This window comes from Ambystoma mexicanum, chromosome 1q (assembly GCF_040938575.1).
Source record: "Ambystoma mexicanum isolate Mex_15411 chromosome 1q, UKY_AmexF1_1, whole genome shotgun sequence".
NCBI lineage: Eukaryota > Metazoa > Chordata > Amphibia > Caudata > Ambystomatidae > Ambystoma > Ambystoma mexicanum.
The window spans coordinates 636,414,603-636,440,709 of record NC_090922.1 but is presented as its reverse complement, the minus strand read 5'-3'; the positions used below and the strand labels follow the sequence as shown (position 1 = coordinate 636,440,709).

Sequence of the window (26,107 nt, the reverse complement as noted above, 5' to 3'; positions counted from 1 at the left end):
CCTTGTTTACCTAATGAGCTGGGACAAGTTACATCACTCCCTTTTGCAGCAGGGCCTACACTTCTGCCTGAAGGATGAGGAGATGGCCGGGAGACAGCTGTCTGTTCTTTGGCGGGAGATGTCGAGGTGTTTGAAGATACTGAATCCAGTAACCCATGCATACTGTTTTGAGCACCCACTGGTCTCAAGTAATCCCTTCCCATGAGTGGGTGAAGCATATATACAACCTCATACTAGAGATACATGGGAGGGGACCCAAACCGGAGAGTCATTTGCTGGCAGGGGAGCCTCTGGTAGCCGCATTCCTACCCTTTGCTTTGTCATGCCAAAACTCCCTGCTACTGAGGGGCATGATAAGCACTGGACACTCCTTGCTTGAGTACTAGGGTGATCCACTTGTAGCGTAAGAACCCTGAGCAGTTCTAGAGAAGGACTGCCCACGAAAGGAGCAGAGGATATTAAAAACCCTGCGCTGCACCTCTGGCCTGCTGAAAATCTGGGAGAGATTTTATTGTCTTTTGCACTTTCTTTGCTGTCTCGAGAGCGTCGTCCACCGCCTTTTCCACCGTGTGCCGACTCTTCAATTGGCTTATTAATGAGTGAGGCCTGCGTCTCAGGTTTAAACCCAGGAGTTCTTCAGCCAAGCATGGAATTTTAAAGAAGTCACCTCTGCCAGCTTTCTCTGCGGCATCAAAAGCAGTCTTTAGAATATCCTGCGTGACCAGACGTCCCTCTTACAGAATCGCAAGCAGCTATAATTTAGCCGGTTCAGGAACATTCTGAAGTGCATCCTGTACCAGACCCCACCGTCCATCCAGTACCAGAGTGGTGTTATTAGCAACGCGGGTACTATAAGCCGCAGAAGAAGTGATTATTTTGCACAAGGCGTAGAGTTTCTTACAGTCCTTATTGGGAGGAGCCTCAGTTGAAGACAAGGTAAAGGCTGAGCGTTTTTTGTTGTGGTGACTACGAGGGAATCCGAATGGAGTGGCCGCAAATAGAGGGGATCAGAGGGCACAGGGCAAAACATCTTTTCAATGCATGGGCTCACTAAGCGAGGGCACGAGTAAAGAAGTGGCAATACACCTCTTAATGGAGTTGAGAAGGGGAAGCGCCTGGCTGAGCGGAACCTTAACTTTGAGGATGTCTTCCACAAAGTCCAAGTAGGCACCGCTTCCTGGGTAACAATTTTGAAATGGTCTACTGCCTTCCTAAGAATGTTGTTGAAGAACAGCTGGTCATCAATAGGGGAAGCCACCCTGGGCTGTTGAACAGGAGTGCCGTCCAAGAAAATATTGTCAGGCTCCGCCTCATGAGCAGGCCCCCTGGTCATCTGTATTAAGCCATGCATCCGGGTCATGAGAAACAGGAGCCTGTGACCCATCATCATGGCCAGGACATAGAACATGTCTTAATCTTGATCATACTGATCAGTGATCATCCTGAAAAGTATCTTCAGAGGGATCAGGCATCTTGAGCCCAGGAAAGGTAGGGCGGACCACGGGGGACTGAATCCTAGGAGACTTACAGGGGACTAAGGATCACCTCAAAGGAATGATACCATTCATGAAGAATGTCATCAAATATTGCCAGGAAGTGGTAGTGGAGTTTCTGGAAGAAGGAAATCTAAATCTTCCTGAATAGGGTTTTAGGCCCTTGTAAGGACTGTGATAATGGAGAGGAGATGTGAGTATAGCCTGGAGATAAAGAAGAGGGTGTCTGGGGGTCAGAACCATGGGAGTCCCAGTGGGGAAGGGCCTTAGTGTGCCTTTCGCTTAATTTAGGGAGAGCTTTGCTTACAGATGCGCGTTTTGACGTGAATTTCAACATGTCGGAAACGGGCGCTGAAACTTCAGGGGAGGCACCTCGCGGAGTGGAAGATTTGGAACCATGCATTAATTACAAACGGAGGCGCAGGGGGTAGAGAACCTGCATGTTCACCAGGCCCCTCTGAAATGTTCGATGGGCCTGCGGGTCCCCCAGGCTTCTTCGACTGAACTGAAGAAAGTTGAGGCGTTGTGTGTTTAGCCTTGGTGGTGTGAGAAGATGTGCCCCTGATGCCAGTGGGTGGTTTCCCCGTAGCAGCGTATTTGGCATGCCCGCTTCCCCATTAGTGGGACTGGGGACTGGCAAGCAGGAGTCGGTTGACTCCACAACGGTGTCTTCGGCATCTGAACTGGAGCCTCGGCTGCCGGAGGGATGCTCGTCCAAAGCAACAGAGCCGGTGGGGGGATGGGACTCTGCCTGCATGGCGTACATAGGCCATCCACCGCTTTGTGTGATTTTCTTTAAGCATTTTAGGCTTAACGTATCGACAGGTCTTGCAACACTGCTTGTCGTGGTCATGAGGTAAGCAGATATTACACTCTTTATGAGTGTCCCTCCACGGAAATGTCCTATTACAGGAAGGGCAACATTTCAAATGAGTTGTCTTGATCATTAAGTGAAAAAGAGTAGCCAGACAAGGGAAGGAAGAGGAGGGGAAAAGAATAAAAGGCATTCAGAAAAAGGATGCCCACTCTCCCTACTGTAAGGACGAAGCCTGATGATGAGGGCCCGCCGCCAGCAGTCGAGAATGCAATCAGAGATCTGCAGTATGGGAAACCAGAGGACGTGACTAATATAGCAATAAATCTCATTAACACAACCTCCACATGAAAGCAAACTACCAGTATGGTAGAAAAAAGAAAACTGGCAGGGGCACCTCCAGAATGATCTTGGGTACACCACACATCACCAGGCATAGTATTACAGTCCTGCCCAGGTTGACGTCCCTTTTTGATATTTGAAAAAAATATGCAATACTCTGCGATTACCACTAGATGTTGGACTATATGCACAGCATGTGATTCTAAGCAGATTCACAAGCATCAGAAATGACATGCAAATGATGTGGCTGTATAATCGTGGGACCTCCATAGTCACCAAGTCATTGTATGGCACCCTGCCCACCACAGGATGTCTGTGGTCATGCCACCTCTTCAGAGGCTGTTTGCTCATCCGCTCAGACAACAGATTCCTCGCTGTCCGCCTCTTCAGCACACCAGTGTCTCTGATCGGGCTACTGCGCTTCCCAGAGTGTTGCAGGTGCCCCAGTCTTGATTGGCTTCACCTCTCAAGGGCGGTTTGATGCAAGGGCTTCTCCTGTGTACTGTTCTCCCTCTCCTCCTTTCGGGCTTCCTCGTACTTCATAGTGCTTTGTTCTTAAATGGGTATGCCCTGCTTCGTCCCATGCTTGCTTGAACCAGCATTGTCTGCATCAAAATAGGAGTAAGACACATTGTTTTTGATAGAAGGTAGTCCCATATAGGCAAAAAAAGTTCTTCCAAAGGAAGTTCCCATTGGGGAGAGGGGACAAATACTCCAGACTCGTCACATACCCTTCTGCTATTAAGTGTGTGGCTTCTCCATAAGGTGTTAATGGAAATCTGATTAGGAAGTTTAGATTCCCTTGTTACCTTCCTTTTCTTTGTTCGACTGAGAAACAAAAGGGTTGTAAATCTAGAAACCATCTCATTACTCTTGGGTTAGTATCATTCCTCAGGCTCATCCAGGTCAAAAGAGAGTGATCAGTAATCTAAATGTCCACCCCGTCAGGTAGTATCTTAAGTGGAAAACAGCCCACTTAATTGCCTGGGCTTCTAACTCCACAGCGGCATAAGACTGTTCTCTAGGAAAGAGTTTCCTGCTGATATAAAGAATCGGATGTGCAATGCTGTCATGTTCTTGTAACAATGCTGCACCCAAACCAATTTTGGAAGCATCGGTTTGTATTATAAATTCTCTATTAAAGTCTGGCATCTTGAGTACAGGCTCCTGGATGTGTTTTTGACCTTCAAGGCTGGCTTGATCTATTTTATCCCAAGCCAGTTTTTGTGGCTGAGTTTTTCAACTTATTTCTGAGGTTCACTACCAAAGTGGAATAGTTGGGGAACAATCGCTGAGATTAACTAGTCAGTCCAAGAAATGCTTGCAGATCCCTTTTGGATTTGGGAGTTGGTGTTTGCATGATGGCTTTAATTTTCTCAGAACGCGGTTGAATCAAGCCATTGCCCACAAAATATCCAAGATTCTTGACGGACGATTGTGCCAGATGACATTTTCTAGGGTTAGCCGTTAAGATGGCTTTCCTGAGAGCATGGGCGATTTCAGAGATTATGCACATGCTCTGGCCATGGGAATTACAATGTAATCCAGATAGGCTCCCCAAAAAGCGGAGTACGGTTTTAAAAGTTTGCCCGTAAGCCGTTGAAATGCGGTTGGGGCTCTGTGGAGGTGAAAGGGTAGAACTTTGAACTATGGACTGGATTCAATGGTACTTGCAAATCTCTTTAGTGAGGTTGAGTGTTGAAATAAATTTGGCGGTACCTAATTTCTCAATCAACTATCATTGGCATGGGATTATTGTCAAAAAGCGATATTGAGTTAAACTTCCTAAAGTTGATGCAAAATCGCCAGGACTGGTCAGGTTTGGCAAGTAACACTATCAGGGAGGACCATGGACTTTCAGAGGGCTCGATATCAGCCTTGAGCATTTCCTCCATTTCGGTCTCAATTTTCCTCCTGGCATCAAGGAGTCTATAGGGCCCGAGTTTGATGGTTTCCCTTCCAGTGTTAGGATATAAAGGAAGAGGTTAGTAACCCTACCCGGCTTTTCCAAAAAGTCTTTGGGGAATTGTGATAATAGGTCACTAATATCTTCCTGTTGGGACACTGGTAATGAGGGGGGAATCTACCGATTCTCCAGGTCTGAGTCAGTAAGGAGGGTGCATATAGTGACCGTGGTTGTTTCTCTAGGGTCTATGTTCCATACTTTCAGTAGGTTTACATGATATACTGTTTTCTGAAGTCAGTAATACCAAGTCATTTAGGGGACCTTTCTTTTCTAAGATTTAGTTTGGTCCATACCACTTAGAAATCATGTTCTTTGATGTTGGGAGAACAAAAACCATTTGACCTACAAAAAAGGATCTAGCAACGTGTTTGCTATAGGTGGCCCTTTGATGTTCTTGGGCTTGGCATAACAGGAGTAATGCACATTGTTTTTGATATAAGGCAGTCCTACATAGGCAGAAAACGGTCTTCCAAAGGGAGTTTCCCTTGGGGAGAAGGGAGAAATACTCCCGATTTGTCACAGTACACTATTGCTATGTTTTGATCAGAGGTGCAGAAGATTAAAAAAGCCACTTCTGCCTTTTGGAAGCATGTGTTCCAGCAACTGCCCAAATACTTAGGTGACATTCAAACCGAACAGTCTTTCCTATAAAGAGTACAGTTTACTTCTGTTGTGTTTTTTAAAACCACAGAGTGTTGTGAATGCTTGCAGAGCCAATCCTCTTAGAAGGTGCTCTGTTTTGAAATCCTCCTGAGCTTTCCTGCTAAAGCACACCTTTATCAGTCAATCTTCAAGCTATGGCTACCTCAGGTATCCACCTCAGGAAGACTGATTTCAGACCACAGGGAAGGACTTAGTATAGCTAATGGTGCCTGTTCAATTAGAAATTGGAATTTGGAAGTAGGCATCCGAAGATCTAAGGAGCACATCCAGTTATTTAGCATTTGATGGGCGAGATTTGATGGAAGGCAAGTGAAGACGCACAATGATGATCGAGCACTCAGCTTTCCGACACAACCGATTTGGATGCTGCTCACCTTCACTTCATTCCCTGGATTAGATATCATCGCCCCTTTAACAACCTTACAATGTACGGTGTTCGATGACTTGGTATGTTGGTTTGCCTCCTGTCTCACAGAGGTACCAGCTCCTCTAAATAGCAACAGATCTCAAGGTCACCCTGTAATCGGTTTATTCATGCAAGATTCCAACTAATCCTGCTTTTCACCAATGCTTACATGGCACCAGGGGAGAAACTCCTCACGGATGAAGAAATCATGATCCATCAATTTGCAGCAGATACACAACACTTCCTAAAGGTCAATTGTTTCAACATTCGCCCGACACTGGTCCTTTGGCGGGCAGTGTAGTACTAGAAGGATGACAATGCCAGGATGGAAAGGAGAATTGTAGGCAGCAGGCGTTCTCCTCCTATGCACCCAGACAGTGGAACAACATGCCATCACAGACTTGCCTCACACTTCCTCCTACAATTGAAGTAATTTAGGACACTGCTCTTTAAATACCTTGGCAACCACTGATTGCTATGTCCAGTCCAGGACGCAATCACTCCTTTCACAACTCCATCTGCCTCAAGCCACTACTTTGTCTTCCCTCCTATTTGATCATCTGTACTATTTTTGGGCAATAATCCTACTAACACTGAAATAAAGGTTAACGCAGTGCATGGCAAATAGAGTTGGCAATGTAGAAGAAGAAACTGTATGGTGGTAAAAAAAAAATAAGTATTGAAGGTACTTTTCTCAAAAGTAGAAAAATAAAAATGTTATTTAACTATAGACGCAGTGCTTGGCAAATACAACCGTCCGGTGTGATCACTTGTCCTTTAAATATAAAGGTCACATTACAGATTTCTGCAAAACAGATTAAAAACTATAGATAAGACTATCTTTGGGATGATTTGAGTGCAGCAGAATTAGCCTATCCCTGTGACAAAAAAGCAAGGCCCTTATAATCGGCTATACAATTATAGCCACACCCACACAGGATATGTGTAACTTAGACTCACCGAGCCCATCAGGTTCATCGACTTTTTCACTTTTATTTCTTTCTTCTGCTGAATGCTCACATAAAGGCAGCTCTACAACTTCACTTTGATCCATATTAACAAGTAGGCACGGCTGATGCAAAAACAGAAGCAAACAAGAGTTCTATTTTAAAACAGAAAGTGAACAGATAATTTGTAAAATAAATACAAGGCTGAAAAATAACACTTACTTCTGTGTCACTAGCAAGTGGCTCCGCTTTTCTGACTGGTTGCAGATCTGGCTCTCTGGTTGTGAAGGCAATGCCATCTAGGCAGTTTTCTTCTGTTTGAGAGCTTGGAGACTGGGCAGTCAGAGACACATCAAAAACCTTTTCATAGTAAGTTATGAGGAGCTCCACCACTCGAGCTTGGTATGGGTAGTCCACAAGAGAAGAAAGAGAAATCGTAGCATCCGTCTGACGTGGTCTTATGAGCGTTGGCCCAAAAATTATACCGAGGTTGCTGGCAGACATTTTATTTTCTTCCACTTGTTCTGTAACTCTTAAAGAAAAGAAAAAAGTAAAATTAAAATTACTATTTTTTTAATGAAGGTTTACAGAATATTACCCAACCCTTAGGATTCCATGGTCTGAGATTTATGCAAAAGCTTACTGTAAAAGCCAACAAAGTGATTGACGATGAGGACTTAAGTGGGGGCCATTGAGCGCACTTCAAATTTATTACATTGAAAACAAAGTTGCTTCTTACCCTCGTATGCATTACATGAAAAGGCATATCCTAAAAAAGAACAAATATGAAAACCTAAAACCCAATTGGCTGCTCTATGGACTGAGTTTATATTTTGCTGCGGCCTTCAGCTTCAACAGTTCCACTTAACACCTGCCATTTATATTACGTCTCAGTACCACCAGTGATGTGCTGTGTTGAATGGTGTAAAGGAGCAGGAGCAGCAATGCAACGATTAGTAAAGTGATTAGCGCCAGAATTTACAGAATATTTGCTGGGGGATGCTAACCACTAAGGAAAAGCAAACCCAGTGATGTGTTGTCTTCCAATGGACAAGGCCCACTAATTAAAGTTGGTAGGTCGAGCATAAGTGCTAAATTAGCATAGGGGAAAAATGCGTTACAGTGAAAACCCTAAACGCCTACAAAGTAAATAAATATTTCAGTTGATTAACAGGTCATGTGGCCTCTGCTATTGGCCCACTACCTGGATTTTTTTCGGTTTAATCACCCCCTGCCACTTTATCAATGCACTTCAGCTCTCTCTCTGCGGGTCCTTCCCTCTCTGTTCCTGCCTTTTGGGTGTTTTTCGGCCATGTCTTTCTCTACCAGCCTTCTGTGCAGTTCCTCCCCTCCTCTCCCTTCTGCTCATAAACCTTTCACCTTATGGTGTCTGGGTTGAGGCGCCCAAAGCGGAGGGTTGACGAAGACGAGTGCAATCCCTAGACCAGAATCCTCGAGGAAAACCCACAGCCCTTTTTTCACAGCCCATCACTAGTCTCATAGGGCAAAGCAAACGACATAGCTGTCAAAATCATGGACTCCACATCACAGCAACCTCATCCACATGCCCCTCAAGCAAACGCCCACAGCATCGCCCACCAAATCACAGTTGACGGTGCAGACATGCTCCTCATCACTGAAACCTGGCTCACACCCTTATTGAGCCACATCATAGATGTCCTCACCCCTGCCGCGTACACCATTCAACTTAGAAATAGGCTGAACAAGACTGGTAAAGGGCTCACCCAACATCCACAAATCTTCCATGTGCCTTGCCTGAACCAGACTAGAAGCAGTCACTATCGCCTCAATCAAAACATTACTGCCACTTCTCCAGTCACCAACTGAAACAGTTACATTCAACCTCATATGAAGGCAACCCAAACCCAATAAGTTCATCATTAACAACTTTGCCTATGTGATCTCCATCACGTCCCTAACACATGCCAACATCTTACCTCATGTATTTCAACCTCCAAAGCAGCACAGCCACTAAGACTGTGAAGGAAGCCCTGCTCAGCCTATTAGACACCCCGACCATCACCTAGCACACAACTGATCCAACCCACAATCAATGAAAATCCTAGACATTACTACCATGTCCACCCTCCATTGCCATTTCATTGATGATCAACCACATCACACCTACCAACCACAAACAACTTATCAAGCAGGTATTTTGTTCCTTCAAAATATTCCCTATAGAACGACTCATTGATGACCTCACCATCAGGACCCCAGTAATAGGATTGCAATGACATAACGGAAGCACTTAACACCCTAAAGACCAAAATCACCATAAATGCCCATGAGAAAAAAAAAACAGGAGATACCATCCGCCCCCAATATACGCACAAACCTAATATGAAAAGTGATCTGAAAACATGCGCACGGCTGAAACCTCATCTGACCTAATCTGAATTAAAGAATTCTGGATCGCCTACAGACAACTGATCACCACTACTACCAAAACACCAAAGCTGAAACCAACAATTACAAACCCATCACCACAGTCCCCTTCCTTCTTAAAATTCTAGACATTGTAGCATACCTTCAAATACAACAATACCTAGAACAAAACCATATCCTAGGAGTCCGCCAGTCCACTTTCAGACCCCAACACGGAACTGAAACAGCACTAATTGACTTAAAGGCCCAAATTGACACACTCAAGAGACAATGGCAAAGCAGCACTACTACTTCTCCTCGACCTATCCGCAGAGTTTGATTTAGGAGACCACAAAATCTTGTGTAACCACTTGGATTCAGCTGCTCATTTCTTGCAGGAAGAAATATGATGGATACAATCATTCGTAAACAGGATCATGCAAGTTTTCTCATCCTCAGCCGAACCTATACCCATCACCTGCGGAGTGCCCCAAGGATCCTGTGTATCTCCTACCCTGTACAACATATTCAAGAAGCCCCTTTTTGATGGTCTTGGTATCACCTACACCAACTATGCTGATGATACCCAGATCCTCATACCATTGACGGGAGACTACAACAAGGATTTGGCCTTGGTGAACAGAGTACCTCATCATCCAGGCATGGATGGTCTCTCATGGTCTATGCCTGAATGATGACAAGACGGAACTCGTAATACTCAGCATCTCTGCCAACATTAACAAACATGGCCACAACTACACCAACTTTATAATAGATGGTAACAATATCGAAGTAGCTAAGGAAGTCAAAATCCTAGGCTTCTACCTAGACACCACCCTTACATTCAATAAACAGGTCAAATCCATGGCCTCCTCCACCACCTACACAGGCAAACTTATCAGAGCAGCCATGCCTTTCCTCTCCACTAACAGCTGCACCACACTGGCTAGAGCCTTACTTTTGTAAAAACTGGATTATTGCAAGGCCCTATGTTTAGGGAGCAATAAATACATCACCAAAATCCAGATTTTACAAAATAATGCTCTCATAGCAGCTTTGAGCATTCCTGAAAAAGTCCACATCTGACATAAGGAGAGCTAACAATTGGCTTACCATAAAAAACAAAATCTCACTAAAAGTTGCCTCACTCGCACACAAATGTCTTAACAACGCTGCCCCACAATACCTCATAGCCAGATTCAAGAGACAATCCTCCAACCGCCCCATTAGAACTGCAAACTCCAACCTCTGGACTGTGCCCAGATTCAAACGTGTCCAATCCAGAGGAAGGAGCTTCCTGGTTAAAGCTGGCCAACACTGGAACTCCCTCCCCCCAGCCCTGAGGGTAGATCAGTCATACCTACACTTAACCTCATCCACTGGATCAAGGAAAATGACCGCTAACTCCCACTGCCACACTTCAAGTCTCCTCACCGCTCTCGCCTTGCCTATTTTGTTTGTACACATCAGTAATATTTTGTATATAACTGCACTGCAGTGCAACCTAAGCCGAAAAACGGATTGTACACATCCTGTATATAATTGTATATGACTGCACAGCAATGTAACCAAAGCTGAAAACCTTGTTGCTTCTTGTGCCCCGATACTCTCGGGTCTGGTGCGCATTATAAATATTAAAACAAACAAAACAATGAAAGCTAGGCTCTGTTTAAGGTAGTCAAACAATCATCCTTTTCCCCCACATCTAATCCCTCATTTCATATAGATTCAGTGAAAACACTTACCATTGACTAGTTCAGCAATATCCGCCTAAACATGGACGTCACCGACAACATTCATTCAACCACCCATACCATAAACCACCTTCAAATCTCTATTCAAGGAGCACCGAACCCCCTAGCATCCCTCAAAGCTACATCCTAATCTGATGACATCCATCCAGCTCTTATAAGCAAGACATTTGAAGACTCCATCTATTCCTGGCTATTGTCTCGGGAGGATAGCTCAGGGGCAACGTGCTCGCTGTGGAGGCAAGACTACACAGAGCAGCACAGGTTCGATCCCCGGGTCCATCCGTGCTTAGAAACCTCTGTGTATTAAGCGCGTTATAAATAACATAACATATATCATCACTGCTTCCCTCACACAAATTCTACTAACATCAAAACCCAGACAAATACTCCCACTCCTAACAAACAAACAGTGGACCCAGATGACCTAAGCAACTATCGCATCACACCCTTCCTTTTCTTGGCAAGATCCTCGAAAGAGGCATGCTCACTCATCTTCAGGCACACCACTGCCTCCAGGTACTGCTTTTTTTCTATGAAGCGTTAGACACAGTGCATCATTAGGCCCCGATTTACAAACTGCACAAGTGTATGCAAATCAGTGAGATTGTTCGGTACTGGGTCACCAGATTTCTAAAACCATCATCAGTTCTGCCAGATGCATATCTCCAGATGCCCCCACCCTTTCAAGTCACCTGTGGAGACAAAGAAGGATCCATCCTCCGCCACTTCATCCTCAACCTAGACATGGAGTCACTGGCATAACTGACAGCCACAACATTCAAATCAACCAATAAACAGACGATACTCAACTCTACCTCAAACGTCCTTCCATCAATATCATGGGTGATGGATGACTCACCTTGCTATGTTGAAACATGTACATTGGTTGAATTTGATAACACTAGTTTCATGAACACCATGTTTAGAATTGGATGACATTTTTATATAAGTGTTTGCTTTTCCTTACAATAAATTTCAGCCTGAGTAAGCCTTGGTAGACTCTGCAGGGTAATTGAGTGAACAGGACACCGCACTGCATTTTCTAGTTAGGTGAATCTTCAGTGTGTGGGGCTCTACCCCGTTGCCCCACTAAGTCTAGGGCTTTGGCGTTGCTGCCCAGTTCATGCCACTGGTGTGTCATACCTTTGAAGAAACTTCATGATAGGAGTAGCGGGACATGGGGGCACACCACAGATTCTTTGAACCATGGTTGTGCCCCCAGACATGCACTCCTACTTATACATATCTATCAGATTGAACCACTAAATTTAAATTTTACTGTAGTAATTCGTTAGTGTTATGATAACACCGATAGGAGCGATGTGGGTGTCGAACCGACGCTCCACGTATCGCTTTAGAATTTTATTTAGGCTCCTATGTTCACGAGTTATAGACTGTCCACCCCTACATTTCTTGCTAGACTTACCTGCACTTTGAGCAGCTCACCCGTATTTCACGCTGCCAAAATCTATACTCTAGTGAATACTTGGACTCCGGGCAGTAGTTGCCGTGGTTACGACACTGTTGTGCCCACACTAAAATGGATGCCGTCAGGACTCCCGGCGCGCATGCGCGGGGTAGCCATGACAACATCTTTAACACAGCACAATCGAGCCGCGCCCCTTGCTGAGGTCGGTTTGCGTTGGTGTTCCCTGCAATTGGAAGTTAGACACACTGCATTTCAGCGTGCCTTTGCATTTAGTTACCTGTATACTGCTAACTAAGGGATTCGCCAAGGGATTCTCTCTACCTCGGTCTATGGGAGGGTATGCATTGGCTGCCCGTTTGATTTTATGCGCATTATGATAAGAGGATTGATCGTTAAGATCCTCTATTATGAGATATAAACATTCTTTGCTTTGTTAAGCTACAAATCACTGGATAGCGCTGACTGTCTCTAATATTTGAGTAGGAGAGGTTTGCGTCCTACGTAAATCTCGATTCAGCTATCATGATAGAGTGGAGGAGGGTCCCTGGTTACAGATAGGATTCTCAATGCTAGCCTTTGTTAGATACATTTACTTGCCATCCACAGAACACTTTGTGACCGCAAACTGTTGGTGCCCAGTCACTAAGGAAGCTACCCGGAGGACTGGGTGAGTTTCCTTTTAACTTGCTATCACCGTAGGGACACTGATGTACACTTGTTGGACATAAGTACAATACTTATTACTTATTTTCATTACCACCTTTGGTCCCCATTACAGCAACACTGAGGTTAGTACTTTTAATGGCTAACTGAATTTTATAGATACACTTCTAATTAGCCTCTACATAAATGTTCATTCTCATTACCCTGTAGGGCCACCTCATGGGAACCGGTTGAAAAAAGAACATTGAAGCTCTGACCCTGAAGATGGATCATTGATCCGAAACGCATTGGTTATAATAACATCTAGAAAGAGTGATCTGGATATATGAGTTAATAGAACAGACTGATTGTGTGAATATCTATATACACCCAAGTCTGTAACTACACTTGTTTATTGTGAATTTTTGTGTACTTTATACCCAGCCAAGTCAGTTGTGGTGTTATGTTATACATGTGCAACAAATTTATTCGGATGAATCTTATGTTGAAAAATATTATTGTGAACCTAATTTTGATTATTAATAAATATCAGTGTGTATACATTTTACCTTGAACACTAATATAATTGTAGTTAAGTTGCATGGTTTATCTATGTGCTCTATGTGTACAATCCTATCTATGGATAGGTAAACCGAACGAAAGAATCATTCCTTTGTGTTCCTCGCTTCAGTGAGTTCTAAAACGTTGAATTAGTAAACAATTTGGACTACTGTTCCCCAAAGAGTGCATCTGGGGACATTATGTAGCTATACATGGTTCTGGTTTTGCATTGCTTTCTTGTCCCAAGTGGCCTTGTGACTACAGCCCATCTTCACCTGAAATAGCCACGGTTATATGTTGAGTACTTGAATGATAAATGGTTATAAAAATAACAAACCTGTTAGGAAATACCAAGTTCATCTGTGCACCCCTACCCCTCACGGTTTGTTCATTCAAGAACTAAAAATAGCCAAAGACCAGAAAAAACAGTTCATGAATTGCTGATCTAAAATGTCTTTGTATTGTGCAAATGGAATGTACCTGACTCACACTTGATGCGCTAAACCGATGTATTAGTGCCTTGACAAAGCCTAAGAAAGGGCAAACACATGCATGTGCCTCCTAGCGGAGTTATGTTGACAAATTCAATATGTAAAAAAAAATCGTTTTACTTATGTCAAGACACTGTAAGCTTTTCAATTAAACTACCTATTTCTCACCCACTAAACAGTGTGCAGTAGAAAATTGAGGAATTGAAGTTTATGAATATCGTATATGAATGTGCGAAGGCCTACATACAAAAACAATCTCTTTACTTATGCCCCAAAACACCAACAAACCTCCCCCTCCCCCGCTAACCAGCCAATGCCAAACCATCTCCAAGTCTAAACTACCACCAATTCTGAAACAAAAATGTGCAATAGCCTAGTGCGCAAAGCAACAGATTTGGCTCTCCAACAAACCCCTCCCCATTAGACATATACAAGACTATCCTCACCCAGAAAACACCTGTAGAATATTTCCTCAACCTCTTTAACCACTCACTAGCAACACGAACTGTGCCACAAGTCTTAGAATCGGCATGCATCAAGCTACTCCTTATAGACCCATTGGGAAACACTGAAAGCCTAACCAAATACCGACCAATCTCAATCACATACAGGGGGGAAACTCCTAGAAAGCTATGTTTACGAACAAGTCCGGGACCATGTAGAAAACAATCGTACACTAGACAGGTGCACAAGTCGGCTTCAGACCCAGGAGGAACAGAAATAGCATTACCTTTGATATGGGATGATCTAAAACCAACACGGATTACAACGTCAAATCAGCAATAATACTAAAACTAATTCATCTATCACCAGCCTTCGACACAGTCTACAACGAAACACTCAAAGACGCGAAGATATAGGAATCGGCAAGACAGCGTTACTTTGGCTAATGTCCTTCATTACAGAACAGGAAACCACTCGACTAGCCCCCTTCAACTCAACCATCTGCACAACAACTTGCGGAGTCCCACAAGGCTCATCCCTCCCACCACTACTATTCGAAATATACATGACCCCTCATTAAAAGACAACCTCACCTGCTACAATTACGCAGACGACACACAAATCATTTTCAAAATCAATGCTAGCGAACAACAAAATCGCAGCCCTTATCAACTGCCTCACAGAAATAAACCATTGGATGAGTACCAACGGCCTTACAATCAACCTGGACAATACAAATCATTATCGCCCAATAACCTTCTCAACCATCGCCAAACTCCATAGCCTACTGAATTGGGAAACTGACCGAAACCATCCAAAGTGGTCAAAAATCTCGGATTAATGGACAATGGCTTAACAATCGAATCGCAAGTCAACATAGTTCTTCCACCTACACACAATCAAACGGATACTTCCCTTTTTCACCTTCACACATAGAACACTTGCCATCAATTCTCTCGTCATGTCAAGAATAGAATACGAAGACAGCATCCATCTCGGAATGCCAGACTACCTTATCAAAAAATTACAAAAGAATAAAAAATGCAGCAGAAAGACACCCCTCAAACTCACTAAGAGAGAACACATCACATGAGCACTGAGAACCCTACATTGGGTACCAGAAAAGAAACCCATTTTCTTCAAAACGCTCTGCATAACACACAGCAATCAACGGCAGAGGAGCCCAATTCATACAGGGAAACATTTCCATCTACAAACCAAACCGAACACTAAGGTCCAACAATGACATTCACCTCAAACCTAAACAATACTAAAAGACATTTCGGGGAACAGTTCTCCTGCGTAGCGGGGAGACTTTGGAACTCACAGCCAAACGAAATAATAACAGAAGATCTCCTAAAGTTCCGAGAATTGTTAGAAACATGGCTCTTTAACTCACCGAGCTAAATAAGAAACAGCAAAGGGAAACTGCCAGCACATAACAGAAACACCAAAAAATGAATATGATTAACCCAAACAGGGCCACCCAAAGAAATAAAGAATTCTACCACAAATCACCACAGAATTTAACTCGATGGATCAACATAACCGCTGCACTGCACACGGCGGCCTGCCTGACTAGGTCTTTCCTGCTCGCCTGACTTCCCCATGCCGGGCGCGACGCGGCCTGAAAGCGAGGCTGAGCCTCGATCTGGGCACCACTAAGCCCTCTGCTTCCGCCGGCAGGCGAATACGCCGGCACACACGAAGGCCTTATAAAAGCCCTGTTTTGCGCCCAGGACCCCCCTTCCTGACGACCTTCGACGAGGGTGGAGGGCAGGAGCCCCCCCCCCCATCCAGCAGACCACCCGGCAGCAGCAAGTGCAGATCCGCTGCACTGCACACGGCGGCCTGCCTGACTAGGTCTTTCCCGCTCGCCTGACTTCCCCATGCCGGGCGCGACGCGGCCTGAAAGCGAGGCTGAGCCTCGATCTGGGCACCACTAAGCCCTCTGCTTCCGCCGGCAGGCGAATACGCCGGCACACACGAAGGCCATACAAAGGCCCTGTTTTGCGCCCTGTTCGGCGCACGGGAGGCGTAGCCTGCTCCCTAATGCTGCCTGACGGACCCATACTACCATGGTAAGCCCAGGGGCTTTTTACCCTACATCTCTTAAAGGGGAACCATCAATTTAACATCTTGACTTTGGTAACCTGCAAGTTTATGCTAACTATGTCCACTGTGCCCTGTGCAATTTAGTCAATTTAGTCATTACCATTGCCTGTGCAATTTAGTCAATTTAGTCAATGCTATTGCCTGTGCAATTTAGTCCATTTAGTCAATGCCATTGCCTGTGCAATTTAGTCAATTTAGTCAATGCCATTGCCTGTGCAATTTAGTCAATTTAGTCATTGCCATTGCCTGTGCAATTTAGTCAATTTAGTCATTGCCTATGCTAATCTTTGCCCACTGTGCCCTGTGCAATTTAGTCAATTTAGCCACTGCCTATGCTGATCTATGCCCACTGTGCCTTGTGCAATTTAGTCAACTTAGCCATTGCCTGTGCTGATCTATGCCCACTGTGCCTTGTGCAATTTAGTCAATTTAGCCACTGCCTATGCTGATCTATGCCCACTGTGCCTTGTGCAATTTAGTCAACTTAGCCATTGCCTATGCTGATCTATGCCCACTGTGCCTTGTGCAATTTAGTCAATTTAGCCACTGCCTATGCTGATCTATGCCCACTGTGCCTTGTGCAATTTAGTCAACTTAGCCATTGCCTATGCTGATCTATGCCCACCGTGCCCAGTGTATCCAGTTCCACACCATGAGTATCACACTTTGCAGCCTGCTATTGTACCTATCTGCAATTATCTTCCACCATAGAGAGGACAGTAGCCCCCCTACTATGCTCACAAGACCTCTAAATTCCACCATGACCACCCTCTCTACTGACACCAGTATGGAACACCCGGATCTGAATCCCTTATCCGAGTTTCCCAGCAACCCATGTAGTCTACTCTGTCGAAACACTAGGCTCAGAGCTAGACTCTCGAAACTTTATGAGCCTCTAACTAGAACCCTACCTCCTAACAATAAAAGATCCAATACCCAGAAGCCCAACACCAACGTCCCCCGAAAAAACAGGAGACTTCCTCCCACTACCCAGACCAAAACTGTACCACCTCATCCATCAAACCACCTACTCAAAGGAGGACTAATAAATGCAAGATCACTGATAGCACATGCCACAGATATCTGTGATCTGATAGTGCTCAACAATCTGGACTTCATCGCCATCACCGAATCCTGGCTGCACAACGCAGCAGGACCCCTACTCTCCCTAGCCATCCCAGATGACTTTACGATATTCAGGCAAGATAGAACCAACACGCGCGGCGGTGGCATTGCCATCATCGCAAAGACTAGCTTAGATATGAGAACCTCACCTACAATAGCAACTGACTCATGTGAATCACTTACTATCAAACTTCCACTAGCTAGCTCCCAAACTTTGACGATCCACCTCATCTACAGACCACCTGGTCCCTTAGGGACCTTCGAGGAGGATCTCCATAATTCACTCTCCAACAACCTTAAAACCTCTTCACAACTACTTGTCCTAGGGGACTTCAATCTGGGCTTCAATGACCCTTCAGATAAAAATGCTACCATCATTGCCAATGCCCTCTCAAATTTGGGCATGACGCAAAAAACTCTTGAACCTACACATAATAAGGGAAGAATCCTTGATTGGCTAGTAGACTATAATTGCACTGCCAACATCAAAGCTATTATCCCTCAACCTTGGACAGACCACTTCTTCCTGTCATTTGAACTATCTACCTCCAGACCACCTCCACCAGCCTCCATCATGGCCCCGCCTTGCCCAACAAGAAACAAAAAGAGCATCACCAGAGACAAAGTGATCCCGGCCATTCTACCTACACTTAACGGATTAGCAGATCATCTAGACCCAGAAACACTAGTCAACGAGTACAACAAAATCATGCTAACTACCCTTGACAACATCGCACCCTTGAAACTCAGAAAAAGTAAACCCAAATCTCACCTAAATAAATGGTTTACCCCCGAACTAAAGGATTTGCGACTACTTAAGAGGAGCTGCGAAACAGCATGGAGGCTCACCCCTTCAGTAGACCATAAAATGAAACTAACAGAAATCTCCTCCCAATATAAAAAAGAAATCTATCTGGCCAAACAGAACTCCTTTAATAAGCGGATCTCCAACGCCAATTCAAGCATGAGGGAACTATTCTCCATCCTCAAAGAACTAGAGTCACCCATCCCCATCCCGGATACATGCACCAAAGACAAAACCTGGTGCTCCAACATTCAGCTAGCCTTATCCAATAAAATCTCTCTACTCCAAACGAAAATAACTAAAAAGAAAGCTTCCCTTACTCATCAGTCCAAGCCTAACAACCTCACTACAGACCCTACCCCAAAGACCCAGGACATAGCCACACGGTTCATGTTTTCCAAAACATCGATTCTCGATGTGGAGAAAGTCATCCTCTCTCTTAAGCCGTCTAACTGCCAGGGTGATTCTTGCCCTGCCCAGCTTATAAAAGACGCAGCTAGAGATCTCTCCCCGTTTATTGCCAAACTTGTCAACTCTTCTTTCACGTCCGGCACGGTACCCACCAATTGAAAAAAAAACCTGGGTACTACCATTGCTTAAAAAGCAAACGCTAGACCCTCTTATACCCACAAACTACCGCCCCATTACAACAGTCCCCTTCCTGCTCAAAATCTTGGATAAGATCGCCTACAATCAAATCCAAAGTTTCCTGGAACAACATAAACTCTTAGGAGAGCGCCAATCAGGATTCCGTCCACAACATGGTACAGAGACTGCCCTGATCGACCTAAAGGCACAAATAGATGAAATAAGAGATAAAGGTAAAATGGCTCTCCTCTTGTTGCTGGACCTCTCGGCGGCTTTCGACCTTGTAGACCATGGAGTACTTTGCAGCCATTTAGACTCTGCTGCACACTTTTCCAAGGAGGCCATATCTTGGATTGAATCCTTCCTCAGTGATAGGACCATGAGGGTGTTCTCCCCTTCGGCAGCGGCGGACCCAATCCCCATCCGATGTGGAGTCCCTCAGGGCTCATGCGTCTCCCCGACTCTCTACAACATATTCACTAAGCCCCTTTTTGATGATCTGGACCATCTTGGTATCACCTACACCAACTATGCAGATGATACCCAGATTCTCCTCCCACTTTCCGGGGACTACAACAAGGATTTGGCCTTGGTGAATAGGGTGTATATCATCGTCCAGGCATGGATGGCAACCCACGGTCTATGCCTGAACGATGACAAAACAGAGTTGCTCATCCTAGGGACACATTCTAACATGAAGAAACTCAGTCAGGACTATACCTCATTTGAAATTGACGGGAACATTATCAAGGTTTCCAAAGATGTTAAGACACTTGGCTTCTATCTGGATGCCACCCTCTCTTTTGATAAGCAGGTGAAGTCTTTGGCATCTGCCACCGCCTACACATGTAAGCTCATTAGAGCAGGCAAGCATTTTCTCTCCGATAACAATTGCCTTATCCTAGCAAGAGCATTAATCCTTTCGAGGATTGATTATTGTAATGCCCTCTACATCGGAGCAAACAAATCCATTACCCACCGACTTCAAATTCTTCAAAACAATGCCCTACGAGCCGCCCTTGGTGTACCCAAAAGATCACATATTTCAAACATCAGACGTCTAAACAACTGGTTATCCTCCCAAAACAAAATCCACCTCAAAGTAGCATCCCTGGTTCATAAAGCCTTGAACAATGCAGCACCAAGCTATCTCCGCAATAAACTCACAAAAAGAAATCACTCGCGCCCTGCCAGAACTGCAAATGCCAACAGCCTCATCATTCCTAGATTCAGGTTATCTAAGGCGGGGGGTAGTAGCTTCCCGGTGCAAGCAGCTCAATTATGGAACTCATTGCCTAATCCTCTACGCGAGGCACAGCCCTTCCTTAAATTCAGAATCAACTACATCAATTTGCTAAGGACTGCCAATGAATAGCCTATTGGCGCCCACTTATCCTTCACCCCATCTTAGAACATACACTTCATCATGATCTTTATGGTCCCACTCTCTTGTACATAGACTCTCTTGATCATATCTTGTATCTATACGGCATGTAAACCGCAACTGCTGCCTTCCTGTGATATTTTGCATTCTATTATTTGTATTTTGTATTTATACAGTGTATGTATTCCCATGACCCCACCCTGCAACCTAAGCTTCGCATTTTCTGTACTGCTGCGCCCGGCTACCTTCGGGTTTGGTGCGCATTATAAGTGAATAAAACAAACAAACAAACAAACAAACAAACAAACAAACCTTGCACAAAAGGACTTACAACTCCCCACTAAAAAACTGACTAATACTCTTCATACTCCTCAACACTGAACACATCACTGGTACCTCAGCCACAGAGAAAACATCTAAAATCACCAGACTCCACAACACCCAAATGGAAATTAAGCCAATCACACAGAAATGACCCCATAAACACTCATGGACCAAACACCACATAACGTCTACCAACTAAAAACAAACGAGCACAGTGACCGGTTCACAGCACATCAAAGCTCTCTTCTGCGTTTCCCTCTCAATCCTAAACCCTGCCAACTCTTCTTCCTTTTCAGATCCAGACCAAGAAAATGCATCAGTGTGTCGTATAAATCACAACATAACATGTGCCAAGTTCCTCGGATTTCATATTGACATCCAATCTCTCCTTCCATACCCACATAGCAAAGATCACCCAAATAATTTGGTACTGATTTGTAGAAAATCAAGCGCTTTCTTCCAGACAAATTACCATTCAAACTAAAGGCCCTCATTCTTTTTCACCCGGGTGGTGTAAAATCCCTACTCACTGACCTATGCATCTTAGCCTGGGCACCAATGAGAGGCCCCTTTCCAGCAGTGCCTGCTTCAAAAGCATCTGCAAATTAGGCAACTTTGCGCTCACACTGCTTGTGCAACACTGGTTGTTCCTACAGGCAAGCAACGCCTTCAAGGCCATCTGCATTATAAGTTGTCACTTTGCCTGCTCCCATCTACCTAGCGCTAAGGTCACGAATTTCTAGCGGCTAACCCTCCACAAGAAGCCAGGACCTAGCCAGATTAGAGCTGCAAAAATGCAGAAAAGACAAAGGCAGGAAACTGGCATTGTCAATCCTAAACTCAGGCTGTGGAGTCTCAACAACATTAATCTTGATCTCACCCTCCTGCAATTTAGAAAGGCACTCAAGACCCCCCACCCCCTTTTCAAGGAGCATCTTCATGCCCCGTTGATGACCCTGATCCCACCTGCCAGCTGACCCCAGCTCGCTCCAATTACTGCTCCTCTTGCTCAGCAGTACTGTAACACTAACACAGCCTTGCTGTAACTTGTGCCCCATTACTTGTATTCGTATTAATTCATTGTTGCAGAGCACTCTGCTGCTTTGTGAAAATAGGTACATGCTCAAATACTTAAAATAAGTTGAGATAACCAGCTTACATCTATGGTCACAGAATTACCACTGTATGTAAATAATCCAAGGCCAATCCGAATTCTATACACAGATCCTTACAATGCTAAACAAAGGGAAAAAAAACATCAATGCACATTTCAATATTGAAACTTCAAGATGCACATTGCTTACATGGCCCATGGGGATCTGGGATTAAAATGTGTATTTATTTTGCAAAATATATTTAAACTGACTGCTGAAAAGGCATCTCATGTTTTTATGTTTTCTATAAAAAGAAATGCGACAGACCAGCCCTGCAATAAAAATTACATGAAGCAAAACTATTCAGTGGAATACATTTTAAAGCAGATACATTGTCTTCTTTAAAGGGAACATAGTTTTTTCAAACATAAGGCATGCATTCGTTTTCAAAAATTGATTAGCAGAATTTATGAATTAAAATATTCTTGATTAGCAAACAAACGGATTTGATTAGCGATTCGGTAGTAATATTTTCAATGTCACCAGAAGTTATTTGCACCGAAGTCATAAAATTAGCAACAATACAGTATTTTTGTGTAACGCTGAAATAAGACATTAGTGAGACTGTCTGTAAAATGTAAAAGGTTAGGTGTATGAACAGACACAAATAAATAGATCCGATAAAGAGGCCCTGAACATTTTTTTCAGTGCAAGGTTCTGTGCAGCTGGGTGCTGTCAGTGTTGCACAGGTCAGTGTCCAGTATGCTGTATGCTTCACCCATAATTTGCAGTGTAAGGAGAAGTTCAGAGATTTCGTAAAACAAAAAAAAGATTACAATGTTAAGGAAAAACCATAGCCTGAGACCGAATACGTAGTATGGCTTTGTGGTCGGCAGGGTAATTGTCAAATTCAGGTTGATAAGTAGGATCTTGCCAGGCATTGATATCAACTGTTTCAATATAGAGTTCTTTACCACTTTCGATGGGGAGGGCAGGGCCGCTAACGGTCCTCAAGGTTGAGTCAGGTGTATCAGGTAATATTATCCCCACCAATAATATCGCCTATGGCCTTACACCACGACCATGCATATGGCGATATTATTGGTGGGGATAATTTATGGGGTAAATGGGACTGGGGGATGCAGGGGTGTCCACCGCTCCCTTTAAATAAAATATGGGGGTTGCGGGGTGTCCCCCGCAGGTTCCATGGCTTAATATTGGCGCAAAAATATGGCGATATTTTTGTATGGCGATATTTTCGCAGGGATATTATTTACATGGAACCGAGTCAGGTAAGCACAAGTGCAGCATTCCAGCACTGCGCACCCATGAAAGTGATATTTATCAATATTAGTACTCAGAGCTGCCATCAGGGGTTCTGATACTTTGTTTTATTTTTAAGTGAACCAGGCCTTGCACAATTCAGCTTCCCTTAAAAAGTAATTACACATGTCCACGATTGGAAATAAGTATTCCCAGGACCTGAATGTGAGCAAGGAGGTGTGCAAGTGAGCGAGCAGGGGGTTGAGGTTTGGCACTCGAATGGAGACTTGGCTTGGGACTCTGCCTCAGAGGACAGTGTGAAGGTTGGGCATATGCGCAGCGGCCTGGCATGAAATGCAGGCAGCTACTTGAGATTTGGCTTGCATTCCCAGGCTCTGGATTGGCCAGCTCTCTCCTGTAGGTGTCATTATATAATGCAATCATAATCGTAGCGCAAAGCAATCTCTGGAGCCAGCATTCTCACCAGTGATTGGCCCAGTGAAGCCCTGCTCCTCTGCCTGATCTCCGAAGACCCTCGTCGCGTATCGCCCCGTGGACTAGTGGAACCAACTAGTATCAATGCTATCTCGAGGTTGCGTACCCTCTACCCCCAAGAACCTTCGGAAGAGCCCCTGGACTGACCAGCTCCATCATAGGTTACCTCTCTGCAGCCTTCGCAGTTCTGCATTAAGCCTCACAACTTTGGTGGTCACCAGCTTGCGCCATAAGTCACCTTCTCCCGAAATATCAGCATCCTAGCATCAAAGGAGGCTGTGCTGGAGCAGCTTCTGTGACCGTGCCTGGAACATCATCTGTTGTGGCCTGCAAATGGCGACTGTCGCTGGAACTAGTCTTCATCCATCCCTATGGTGACGAAATGTGTTACAAAGGCTCATGACTGTCTTTGTAGTCCTCGTGAGCATCGGGGTGCTATGGTGCATCTTTCGACATGTTCGCGGCACGCTCTTTGCGCTTCGTCGACTCTTTGGGCATCAGCCCCATTGACGATTGCTTTCGGCGATGTCCGGCGAAGAGGGGTGTGCCGTACGACTAGGAGGCCTATTGGTAGATTCTTCGCCTACCGAGCGACTAGGAGGCCTAGCAGTAGATGTTTCTCCTACCAGGGCCTTAGAGGGTGTTGGAGCATCAGCTGGGCGCGCTTCACTGGCCAAATGTGTTTTTGAGGTAGCACCCTCCATTTTTGAAGGCCCAGTCGCAAGACGCTGCTGCGGATGCCGGGAAGGCTGTTTATCTTGAAGATCAGAGGATTCTGTCGAAGATTTTCGGTGGTCCTTGTTGGCGCATTCACCCGTTTCGGCAGAACCGTCGAAACCAGGGTTGGGGTTGTGTGTTTAGTGTGTCTTTTTTGTATGCCGCTGTCGCCGGGCGTTGTCCCCTCAGCGTGACTCGCGTCAGGCCTAGTGGGGTCAGGGGTGGGCGTGGCGGACCTAGAGGTGTCTGTCGTAAGGTCGATTGCATCCGATACGGATGCTTGGTCATCACTAGTGCCCCTGTCACTTTCGGCGGGTGCAGCGGCAGGGGAAGAAGATCCAGCCCGCAACATGTCATAGGCGGGCCACCGCTTAACGCGGCGCTCCTTAAGTGTTTTAGGTCAAAGGAGTCTACAGGCTGCGCACCGCGCTTCGTCTTGGTCAAGGGGCAGACAGTTATTGCATTTATCGTGCTCGTCCTTCAATGGGTATCTGACCCAGCAAGAGGGGCAAAACCTAAATGGTGTCCTTTCCATAGCGAAAGGTAATGAAGGTGATGACCAGACCTAGAAGGTAAAGAGGGGGAAAGAGGAGAGACATAGCAGATGACCACCCCGACCCCACTCTCCCTACTGTGTAGGCCGGAGGTCCCGGCCACATGGATGGCTCAGCCGCCGGATCTTAGGCGTCGAAGTCCACCACCGTCGAAAGTTCCTGCAGTCTTCGCTGTAGTATCTGGATACTACAGAATTGACTTTAGGGGGAATAACCGACAAAGTCGGTAAACAAGGATTAACAACATCTCTTATGAAGAGCTCTGCAATGGGGGGACCAGCTATCTGGGTGGAAAAAAACTATCTGAGGGACCTCGGTGCGTGAGGGATTTTGGGTACACTACACGTCACAATAGGGATAGGGTTACAGACACACCTATGGCGACATCCCCTTGCGGTCCCTGAAAGACAAGATGCAATACTCTGCGGTTATCACTGGATGTCGGACCATATGCACAGCATGTGATTCTAAGCAGATTAATAAGCATCAGAAGACATGCATTACTTACCGTAAAAGCATTTCTGATGATTGTATCTGCTTAGATTCACATGCTGTGCATATGGTCCGACATCCAGTGGTAACCACGGAGTATTGCATCTTGTCTTTCGGGGGACCGAAAGGGGACGTCGGCATAGGCGTGTCTGAAACACTATCCCTATCGTGACGTGTGTAGTACCCAAAATCCCTCACGCGCCGAGGTCCCTCCGATTGTATTTTTTCTGCCATGAGGGAGCCCAAGGCTATAGTGAGTGAGTACATGAAGAGAGAAAGTAGTAAGAAGTCTATGTTCCTTCCACCCCGAGCGGGGAGGCAGGGAGGGCGCATGTGAATCTAAGCAGATACAATCATCAGAAATGCTTTTACGGTAAGTAATGCATGTCTTCCGATGCTTGTTAAGCTGCTTAGAATCACATGCTGTGCATAGACTAGCGAGCAGTACCCGGAGTTGGAGGTGGGTTGTGAGAAGGAACAGTAGAATAAAGATGACTTAGTACTGCTTGTCCCACCTGAGAATCAGACCTAGAATGAGTGTCTAGGCAATAGTGTTTTGTAAAGGTGTGTACAGAACGCCAGGTTGCCGCTTTGCAAATGGACTCTAGGGGAACATTTGCAATGAATGCTATGGATGCCCCAGTGCCTCGAGTAGAATGTGCTCTAGGCTTAAAGGGCAGTTCTCTCTTTGCAAGAGTGTAACATAGTGTGATGCATTTGACAATCCACCTTGATATTGCTGATTTAGACAGGATCCCCTTCTCTACCAGCTGCCACTGAAACAAAGAATTGTTTAGTTTTCCTCAGTAGT

General features: G+C 45.0%; 1 protein-coding gene across 10 annotated transcripts in view; it reads right to left on the bottom strand.

The window, feature by feature from the left end:
• Positions 1-26,107, bottom strand: part of ARHGAP29 (Rho GTPase activating protein 29) — a 527,305-nt gene that overhangs the window by 17,048 nt on the left and 484,150 nt on the right. For 9 of the 10 annotated variants that reach the window (XM_069641212.1, XM_069641217.1, XM_069641214.1 and 6 more), the window contains 2 exons: positions 6,854-7,163; positions 6,645-6,756 (listed from right to left, as the gene is read on the bottom strand). In XM_069641212.1, coding sequence (XP_069497313.1) covers positions 6,645-6,756; positions 6,854-7,163 — 422 coding nt within the window. The remainder of the gene's footprint in view (positions 1-6,644; positions 6,757-6,853; positions 7,164-26,107) is intronic. The other variant, XM_069641216.1, reaches the window with a different exon arrangement.